Raw genomic sequence first — 10,767 nt, 5'->3', positions numbered from 1 at the left:
GACAGGGCACACCCTAGCGCAGAACAGCGTTGAGGCATTCTGCGCTGTGTCAGGTGCTTCACCGTTCACATTACGTAGCAGCACACAACACAGACGGCAAATTCGTAGACGTGGGCGCAAGCTCCGCTTGAGAAAACAAATATACGGCCGAGAGCGCGGCAATGGCGTCGTTGGCTGCCGGCCGGTTGAGAACACGCACGGAGAACACCTTCCCGACCGTGAAAACACGTTTTGAGAGAGACGCGCGGCAGCGGGTGGCGGCTTGCGATGTCGATTGGTAAGCGATTTTGCTGCGAGCACGGTTGGCGAGTCACTATCCGCGGAGTTTCGCGTCACTTCCTCTCTAGTTCGCGGCGCGGCCGCTAGACGCCCAAATTCGCGAAAAATGCATTAAATTCATTATTTTCTGCTAGTCTCTGGCTGAAATGAAGGTTGTTTCAACAAATTTCAGCACCCAATCTTTCAATTGAGTCATTTATCTCGGCGGCGAAAATTTTGTTCAGTATCCCTTTAAGGCGTTTTCTAGACGTTTTTGTTTTTCCGGCGTTTTCGAAATTTTGGACTTTCGAAATATAAAATAAACTATTATAACTGTCTTTGCAGCATGTTTGGTCGGCAGCCTGACGGCTACCATAGGAAGATAGAGATTGAAGGGACCGAAAGAGCTCCCGCGAGAGCACTTTCCTGTTTTTTCTCCCACTTCCTATGTCAGTCGTCGAGCAAGTGACCAAACAATCAAGCAAGATCACTAACATACGTACATACCTGTTCACCCACGCATGTCCTACTGTTGCATATATAAATTTTCGACGCTGAGTTTACTCGCGTTTATTGCGGACCGAATCAAGTTGTTGCGGTCACTCATATATGCCGCGTGAATTATTGGCTACTTCAGCACACTGTACATATCTAATTTTCATATAAAAGACATCGGTTTATAATAAATTTGAACACGTACGCAGGGGATCAACACGTATACTGTACTACATAAATGACGTTCAGCGGATGGCGCGCAAATAAATAATCGTGCTTCTCAGCAACAATAAATTATCCCATGATGTTGTCAAATCGGCTTTATTAATGAATAAAGCACAACCAAATGTGGCACAAAACACGTCGGAAGGTGACCGCACAAGGTGAAGCTGAGTGGCACGGCAGAAACGTAAATAAAATTCTGCATGAATGCACTCCAAGTCTCGTGAACGAAACTGCACTGGCTTCCGCATTAGCTGGCGTGGTCTCAGGCCCAATATCTTGCACAAACAGGAGTGAAGAAAAGCTGCATACAGAGAAAGCAAGTAAGCTACGCAGGATTTACAACAAATAACAGATCATCAAGTCACTCTAAAGAAACATTTCCAATTACAGGTATGATAAAATGCTGTCATGTATTAAGAAACGACAATCAATCATAACCACACCCACAGGCGAGGCGCCTATACGGTAGAAGCTTTGTACTTTGTCAGCGACAGGCCGGCATAGTTGTAAGCATGCTTGCTTAAACTATGTCGGCCTGTCACTAGCGTGCGTGCGTGGAGCCACGAGCTGTAACGCGCAAAACATAATTACTCAAAATAGGGCGAGTCGCACCGGCGCTCCGGCGCCTATAGGCTTCCCAAGCAACGCTTAGCGGCGCTGCTGCTCTTGACAGGCAGCGCCATCTCTGGCAGAAAAATAGAAACTGGGGCGTGATCAGCGAGCGTTTTCTCTTCTCGCCACCGCGTTGCCGCTCGCTTCCGTGCACGTGCAGAGCTCTCGCGGTGCACTTGCGGCGTCTCACAATGTACCGCGTGCAGTGCGGCTTCAAAAGGATCTTCAAGCTTGACTGGCACTTCCGCAAAGCGAAATTGATAAAATGAGGAAGGCTCGTCAATCACGTTAACGGTGAAGAGCAGACGATCGACGACAACCACGCCCGACTCAAAGCGAAATGCATTTCCCAAGTCGCGATTACACCGTGTAGGACGTATACCTCGAGGTAAGTCTCATTCTGTCACGTTAAAGATGAATAATGGTCCACATGCACTCCGAAATGAAGCCGTACACGCTCGATGTTCTGCGGCGTGGACTACGAATCATATGATTGTTGTTTTGATATGGCATGCTTACAGTATAGCAGCCGTGTACTTTCGTGAACAAACGTTTGCGGCGTGCGAAAAAAAGATTATACGGCCATGGCACTGCTTCCTGAGAAGGTTAGAGTCAAGTCCTCCGTGCCGCTGGAGAATCACCCGCCGATTAAGACGCGAGGCAGCTAGCTGAGCTTCAACCACTGTGAAGCAAGATGAACTGCTCGCCTCGTTTTTTCGGCTCTCGCGTCATGCTTGCAGTCTCTTTTTATGATACCGACTTGACAGGCGTATAAAACCTGTTGCGTGAACGCGGCTAGAAAATCGCACAAAGTCAGAAGGTGGTTAATTCAAGGTTGCAATTGCAAAGCATGTATGAAGTGCCAGTTATATTTAGCGGCCTAAATATATATCATCCCAATAAAGTGACAAATGTGAGCGCCCACATGCGCGGTAGCGTAGCGGCCTATCTAATCAGTAGCGCCACCTGCGGCGTCATTACGGCAGATCAACTCCAGGCCCAAGCGAGGGCCGGGACACGAATCTCGCTCCCGCCACCGGCGCGGTCGGCACGTTTGCATCATGTTCGAATAAAGCGCGTTCTTCTCGTTCACAACGCCTCTCAGCCTTCATGCCTAGCCCGCCTAGCCCTCACAACTGGCGCAGTCGACTCCGAACCATGCCTGGAACGTCGCCTTTTGCCCGCCTCGTGAAGTGATCCGCCGGACTGGCCGCACAACGCTCCGTCCTTTGTGTAGCGTCCGCCGCCCGATACGTACGCCTTTCGGCCGCTTCGTCCGAGTCATTTCGTGCCTTTGCCTTTTGTTTCGCCGACCGTCGTGCTGATGCCCACCCGCCCGATGAAGTAGCTCGCCTGCAGAGCCGAAACAGCTTGACCTGCCCGCCTTTTTCGTCTCTCGTGACTCTTGTGCTTTTGTTGTGAACGCCATGCCGCTTGTGAACTGGAGCGAGGCTACGCCTGAGGACCTCGCCGGCTTTACAGCAGACTTCCTCCGTGAAGAGTTGGTTCGCCGAAACCTGGACGCTACGGGGCCGAAGGAAGAAGTGATCAATCGTCTCCTCGCCGATATAGCCCAAAATCGCTCAACGACGCCTTTGTTGCCTTCCCCAGACTCCTCAGCGCCCAGCCAGCGCCCGAACACTACGCCGCTTCCTTCGAGCTTCGATGCAGCCCAAAGTACCGAGTTGCTGACGGGTTTACTTCAACAGCTCCTTCACGTGTCACAACGCGCTGCAGCGCCAGTTCAGGTCACGACTCTTCCAGACCTGTCCGCATCGCTTCCTACATTCAGTGGAGACGGCAGCATTTCAGCGTCCCACTGGATTGAAGAGTTGGAACGAACTCGAAACCTAGCTTCGTGGGAGCCTTCAACCGTACTCGCCGTCGCTCTGGGAAAGCTCCGTGGAGCAGCCGCGGATTGGAAAGCAGTCATTGGCCGTCAGTGTCCCACCTGGGAAGCATTCAGGCAAGCTTTCTTGGATCAATTCAGCGCCAAGCAAACCTTGCTACAGTGGCAACAAGCTGTTACTTGTCGCGTGCAAGCGCACGGAGAGAACCTGGTCCACTACTCTCTGGCGAAGTTGAAGCTCATTTCGGGATGCCCAGTCACTCTCACCGACACTCAGCGCATAGAGTACGCCCTTCAGGGCATTGCCGATGGGAACCTGGCCACTACTATAGCAGCACAACGCCCCGAAACCGTCGCCGCCTATATGGACATCGTAACGCAGCTTGACCAAACATTGAGCCACTTGTATCGTCGACTCCCACGCCCAGGGTATTCAAGCACAAAACTAGCAACGCCAAGCCCACAGGTGCCCCGCCACAGTGAAGAGGGCACGAATGTGCAGGCGGTACCAGACAAAACAAGACAGCCACAGCGAATCGCAGCCCTACCACCAGACCAACAAGAGGCTCGGTACCTGACCATCTCTACGAGGCATGGCGCTCCTGCCTACCGTTCTGGCCAGAACTTGGCCGAGGCCGTGTGTTTTCAATGCCGCCAAAAAGGACATCTAGCTTCAAAGTGCCCATCCAGAGCTACTGCCACACCGTCTACAACGCATCCTTCGCCAGCTCTTCACAGTACCCTTTCCGAGACCCTTGATGGATCGCTGGTTCAGTGCGCCCTTGTAAACGCCACAATTGCTGGAATTGGCCAAGTGGACGCATTTCCAGACAGTGGTTCCAAGATGACACTTGTTTCTCGTCACCTTGTCAGATCTTTGCCCCTCCTGCCCTGGACCAGACCCCCTCTAGTTGTCGTTGGAGGAACGACAGTGGCTCCTGCTGGTGCTATCTGCTTGAAGATCTCTGTGGGACCCATCACCGGTTTGGTGGAAGCCGCCGCCCTCGATAACAATGCCGTGCCACTTATATTGGGGGAAGACTGGTTTGCTGCCAGTCACGCACAGTTGGTGTTCCAGCCACCCATGCCAACTGAAATTCGTCATTCCACCACAGGAACAAGTGTGCGGTGCCATGAGCGACTGTTGCCCAGGATGTCGAACGCTGTTATGATCCAGGGGTCATCTTTCAATTGCCATGTATCTGGACACCACAGCTCAGCAGGCCTCCAGCGAATGCCACTCCCAGGCCCAGATGAACCCCCGTGGTTAGCTCTATCTTGCCAGGATGATGTTTCAAACACCAACGGCCCGTCTTCTGAATGCAAGCAAGGTGCTTCTTCAACAATAGAGATTTGCATTGACCCATCCTTGCCTCCTGCTCAGGTCGGTAGCCATTTGCCAGCACATCAACAACGGGAAATCACGAGCATTCTTTCGAAGCACGCTGAAGTATTCGCTCGTGAAGAGGGCGACTTGGGTCTGTACGAGGGTGTTGAACACTCAATCGACCTTCTTCCCGATGCTGTGCCATACAGTCGATCCCCTTACCGTTACTCTGCTGCAGACCGTCGTTTTCTTGAGGCCCAAACAAGCACACTCCTTCGGCAGGGCATCATTCTTCCAGCCTTAGGACCTTGGGCATTCCCCGCAGTGGTTGTCAGCCGAGGTAGCAAGAAGCGCCTTTGTGTTAACTATGTGCCCCTAAACAAGATGACTGTGAGCGTCGTGCAGCCACTTCCACATGCGGATGACATCATGGATGACATTGCTGGGTCACAGTACTTCGCCTGCCTTGACCTAAAGTTCGCTTACTGGCAAGTTCGCGTTCGTAAGGAAGACCAAGCAAAAACTGCTTTTGTTACCCACTATGGCACCTTTATGTGGACTCGCATGCCATTTGGGCTGAAGAACGCACCTGCCACTTTCCAGCGGGCCATGCAGTCAATTTTTGCCAACCTGCAGCCCCATTGCCCAAAGTGCGGTGTGCGGGTGTACTTGGATGATGTTCTGGTTTTTGCGCCAACTTTTGACGAGTTTGCAAGGTTACTTGACGAAGTACTTGGTGCACTCCTTGCCAGTGGATTCAAGGTTTCACTTGACAAGTGCAAGTTTGCTTTGAAGTCTATCAGGTTTCTCGGATTCATTTTGAGCAAAGACGGCAAGCAGCCTGACCCTGCCAAAGTCGAAGCCATCATGAAAATCCCACAGCCTGCAAACAGCAAAGCAGTTTTGTCATGGCTCCAGACAGCAAACTTCTATCGCCGATTTGTGAAGAATTTCTCTCAGATAGCAGCACCGTTGCAGAGTCTCATACGGTCTGAGGAGTTTGCCTGGACCACCGACTGCAATGAAGCCTTTCAGCGAATCCGCACAGCATTAACAGAGGCACCTGTACTGGGCCATTTTGATCCAGACGCCCAAACCACAGTCACAACAGATGCCTCAGGAACCGCAATTGGTGCTGTGCTCTCTCAGAAACAGTGTGGAAAAGAAACTGTCATCGAATATGCGAGTCGTGCACTCACTGCCGCAGAGAAGAAGTTGCATAGCAACGTTTGGGAGTGTATTGGTGTCCACTGGGCGGTTACGATCAAGTTCCGACACTACTTGCTCGGCAAGAAATTTTGCCTGTTGACTGACAACTGGACCGTTGCATGCTTAACAGCCAACATCAGGCCTTCACGTCGTTTTACGACCATGTTGATGGATCTTACAGAGTTCGACTTCACTGTGCAGCACCATCCAGGCCGTCAAAACGTAGTTGCTGACATGCTGTCACGATTATCTGCAGCAGTCCTCCATCAGACACAGTCACTCGCAGCTATGCAAGCAGAAGACAAAGAGTGCCAGGACCTTCGTCGCTCTCTGGCATCTTCAGAATCGTGGGACCATGGCCTTGCCATAATTGATGACATCCTGTACCATAGTGACGCGACTTCAGGTTCTCAAGCTATTGTAGTGCCAGCAAAGATGCGCCAGGCTGTCCTGGAAGTTGTTCATGACGGTGGAGGCCACATGGATGTAACCCGGACACTGACCAAAGTGAGAGAACGATACTGGTGGCCAAACCTTGCGTCTTCAGTGACCCAATACGTCACAGCATGCCAGGTCTGCCAAAGCAGCAACCGCCCAATATCTAAAAGTGTTGGCAAAATGGGTCTCATGCCAGTGTCGGATGTTCCTTTTGCCTTAATTGCCCTTGATCACATCACAATGCCGGCTGCTTCCGGAAAGAAGTACATTTTGAATGTCATTGACTTTGCCACGCGTTTCATTGTCCCAGCGGCTGTAACTTCAACATCAGCTAAGGAAGTTATAGCACATTTACAGTCGGTGTTCTTCCGCTTTGGTTGTCCTGATGACTGCATGTCTGACCATGGAGCAGCCTTTGAATCTCACCAGTTTAAGCACTTCATGCACATGCACGGTGCTGAGATTCATTATTCGGTTGCATACCGCGCAGCCAGCAATGGTCTTGTAGAGAGAAGCAATGGGACTTTAGTCTCCGTTCTTCGTAAGCTGTGTCCAACGGACCAGACCTCCTGGGAAAGCAAACTCGAAGAAGCTGCTTTTGCCATCAACACAAGCTACAGCGCCAGCAGCTGTTTCTCTCCATTTGAACTACTTTATGGATACGTCCCCAAGCTCCCATATCAACGCCACCGTCCCGCCACAGCCAGGACCCTACAAGACCGTCTCCTAACGCTGTCTCAGAACCGGGCCGTAGCAGCAAGCAATACCGAGGAAGCACAAGGGAAACGGAAGACAGCATATGATCAGTCCCATCGAGACCACTCCTTCCAAGTCGGCCAGTTCGTCTGGGTGCGCCGCCAAGAGCCTGTAGCAGATGGAACTGGAAAGTTGGCACCCAAATTCAAGGGAATATACCAAATCACCGACCAGAAAACACCCGTTACGTTTGTCGTTAGCCGCGTAACTGGTCAAGGTCCTCGTGATCGACTCCAAGACAGGATAGTGCACGTCTCTCAACTCAAGCACTACGTGCCACCTTATGTCGAGCCTTACATTGTAAAAACCCAAGAGTTGCCTTTGTGTGACTCATCTGGCTCTCCCAGCGTTGGCAATGAGTTGTCTCAACCACCAGTTTCCATTGGCCCTGCACTTTTGCCTCCAGCGGTACCCTCATCGCGACCCCATCGCCAAAGGCGCCCACCCGAGCGCTTGAAGGACTATTCTCTCTCGCAGTGAAGCCACCAAGTAGTGCCCCTTTCCTAGACCAATGGGACTTGGTCAAACAAAGAGGGGCCGGATGTGAGCGCCCACATGCGCGGTAGCGTAGCGGCCTATCTAATCAGTAGCGCCACCTGCGGCGTCATTACGGCAGATCAACTCCAGGCCCAAGCGAGGGCCGGGACACGAATCTCGCTCCCGCCACCGGCGCGGTCGGCACGTTTGCATCATGTTCGAATAAAGCGCGTTCTTCTCGTTCACAACGCCTCTCAGCCTTCATGCCTAGCCCGCCTAGCCCTCACACAAAAACAAAGCAAACCTGCAGAACGATGTCAAAGCTTGCTGAAAATGCACAGACGTCCGCTCCGGCGTGATAAAGCAGCCTTCCCGACGCGTGAAATGCAGGCGCCGAACTTCTGACAATGTGCGGAGTTCAGTTGAATTCAACCAACCGCGCAACGCTAACGGTATAACGCGAATGTGAACGTTCAACAACGACGGGTAGGTCTCACGAGCACGGGGAATCAAAACACAAAGTTGCTTCACCTACAACCGTAACTGGACTTTAACAATGCGAGAAGACAGCGAGTAATCATTACTGTAGTCGCTGCGTGCATGTGCCCCGTTACTTACCGATTCAGGTAGTCGGAACGAACGAAAGCGATGAACTCAGACAGCCAAAATAGAAGGCGAGACAGCGCTGTCAGCTATCCACGCTTGCCGCCTTTATTTCTCGTGCGACACGCCCGGGAACCGATACAGTTTAACACGTGAATCGTGTGCCTTGTCTGCACTGTTGTGGCTGGCCACTAAACCGCAATACTTCGGACCACGCTTGCGCTTCCGCGGGGTCGCTTCTGCCATCGTGGAAATGCGCAGCTTCGCACAGCAAGCCTCTCGGTTCAACGTGCCGAGCTGACGGCCCCACAGTTACCCGCACCGAGAGAAGAACGCGAGCGCACGTGCGCTACCGCTACCGTGAAAGGGGTTGAGTCGGCCGCGCGACGGTTCAGAGTTTTCCGACAGAGCCGCAGCGCGGCTGGCGCGGCGCTGTCGTCGCGCCGCAAACTTGAGCTTGGGTCCTTGGGTTCCCTATAGTTTCGCGTTCGACCACGCGGTTCAACCGGTTCAACCTAGCAAAGAACTGTTCACATTTTAATCACAATTCTAAAACCTTTCAGTAAAAACGACGAAAAGTGAGGTGCACTTACCGAAAAAAGCACTCTATCCGAACGTGCACACGTTCTTAGCTGTTTGTCTGGCTGCAACGAAGGTGGTGAGCAGAACAATCGCTTCTTGAAACGAACGTACCGACGAACGTACCGTCGCCAACACACAAGCTTGTTTCACCAAACACTGATGGAAAATATGCGACAGACATATGGTCACCGTTACCTGATGCCAAACAGCCCGTAATCCGTTCATCCGTTCACAAACAAAAGCTGACAACGCTGCACAAAACCCAAATGACCGCCGGCCGTCGCCTAGCTGCGAACTGGCGCCTGGCGGCTGGCGCGAACGCGAACTAGTGGAGGAAGAGGGGAAAGGGGCAAAAGGGGGAGGAAGGAACAAGTATTCTGAAACAAGCCTCACCCTTCACTTGACCGAGCTGAGCACAGCGTCACCATACAACAGAAAAGACACAACGGTTTTCACAAAGTGATCCCGCCTATTGCTCAATATTTAGTGAACATTCCTGCCAATAGGTGTATCTGCCATCGACCTTGAGTCAAGGTGGAGCGCCGAGTGAAAAGATGTTCTTGAATGCAGGGGTAAACATGCGCGCTTCGACAACACCCGCTTCGAGCCTCCGACTGCGTAGCATCAGTAGCATGCTTGCCTGCGTTTGCTTCTGTTGTCGTTCGCTGTTGCGCGAGCGTTGCGGGGCCTTAGCCGCCTGCTGATAGAAACCCGCGTTGCGGAGCGAAACCAATTATTTTGAGGGCTTTGTTTCCTGCGTCTCTTCTTTCACTAAATTTAGTGAAAGAAGAGACGCAGGAAACAAAGCCCTCAAAAAAGCGGTGACTGTCGCTTAAGCGACAGTCACCGCTCTTTAGACATGCCGTTTTGGCGTCTTTGCGCTCGTGGACAAGAATCATTGAAATAGTCGTTGCGCGCGCACTTTCCCCTACAATGCCTAAAAATGTCTCAAAGTAGATGTTGTGGACTTCTTTGGCAGAATACACTCTGGCTATGTCGTAGCTGTTGAAAACGGTAATAAACAGTACGCAGGCATATTTGAGAGGCGAGTGCTTTATTTTGCAAAAATGTCTATTCTTGATCTTCTCGTAAACCAAGACGTCTATAGCCGTCCGTAGCCGTTTCGAGACGTCTTTTAGAGGTTTTGTGTTACATGGGAAGATATCACCAGCTGCACGCCCACTCTATTCACGTGCCAAAGAGTCATCTCCCAAAGGTGGTAATGACGAAGGTGACAGTGTTGAAGAACCCTATCCAGACGACACCAATCCGCATCTTCAGGTAAGTTATCAGTATCTCGCTATTTAGCCAACAGCCATCTCTCGACGACGGGCCCCTTGTGTCCAGTGTGCGAAAGTGGGAATTTTCGCACACTGGACACAAGAGGCCCGTCGTCGACACATTCGAAAGCGGGAATTTCCGATCGTCAGAGCGTCTAATAAAAAGATTTGGGTCTATATCAAACACAAACGATGCCTCTCAAACAAAGAGATATCGGTTTTAAAGCACCCATAAAAAATGTCGATCAATCGATTAATCGATTAAAACTTTCCACCGAAAGCAATAATCGATTAAAGGCTAAATCGATTAACAATCAACGATTAATCGATTAAGAATTGTAATCCACCATCCCTACCCTGCGCACGCCTATGCAGATTATGATCGAAAATTGGGTGTCATGGTCCCTTTAAAATTCTGAGCGACCTTCTGGTGGTCGCAGAGTTGTGCATGAAGTACCCATAGCGTGATTCGCGGGAAGCCGTATCGCTTCAGCGATACAACTACAAAAATACCTAGCCAAGTGAGCGAATTTATTCCGTCAGCCTAACAGATCGGACTGTTTCGGACCAGCTGAAACAGTTTGAAGTTCCCTCCAAAACTAACCCACCAATCATATTTTGCCTCACTTTTCTCTTCACTATAGCGGTTTTACGTT

General features: G+C 51.3%; 1 protein-coding gene across 1 annotated transcript; it reads left to right on the top strand.

Moving 5' to 3' along the window:
* The first annotated feature begins 3,017 nt into the window (after nt 1–3,017).
* On the top strand, nt 3,018–7,649 carry LOC119380224 (uncharacterized). Its single transcript, XM_037648973.1, has one exon. The coding sequence runs from the start codon at nt 3,018–3,020 to the stop codon at nt 7,647–7,649; it is 4,632 nt and encodes a 1,543-aa protein (XP_037504901.1).
* Nucleotides 7,650–10,767: the final 3,118 nt, after the last annotated feature.

This window comes from Rhipicephalus sanguineus, chromosome 1 (assembly GCF_013339695.2).
Source record: "Rhipicephalus sanguineus isolate Rsan-2018 chromosome 1, BIME_Rsan_1.4, whole genome shotgun sequence".
In the NCBI taxonomy this organism is placed as follows: domain Eukaryota; kingdom Metazoa; phylum Arthropoda; class Arachnida; order Ixodida; family Ixodidae; genus Rhipicephalus; species Rhipicephalus sanguineus.
This window is presented reverse-complemented; position numbering and strand designations above follow the sequence as displayed.

Coding starts and splice junctions, on each gene's coding strand:
- LOC119380224 (XM_037648973.1), top strand. CDS start 3,018: ATGCCGCTTGTGAACTGGAGCGAGGCTACGCCTGAGGACCTCGCCGGC.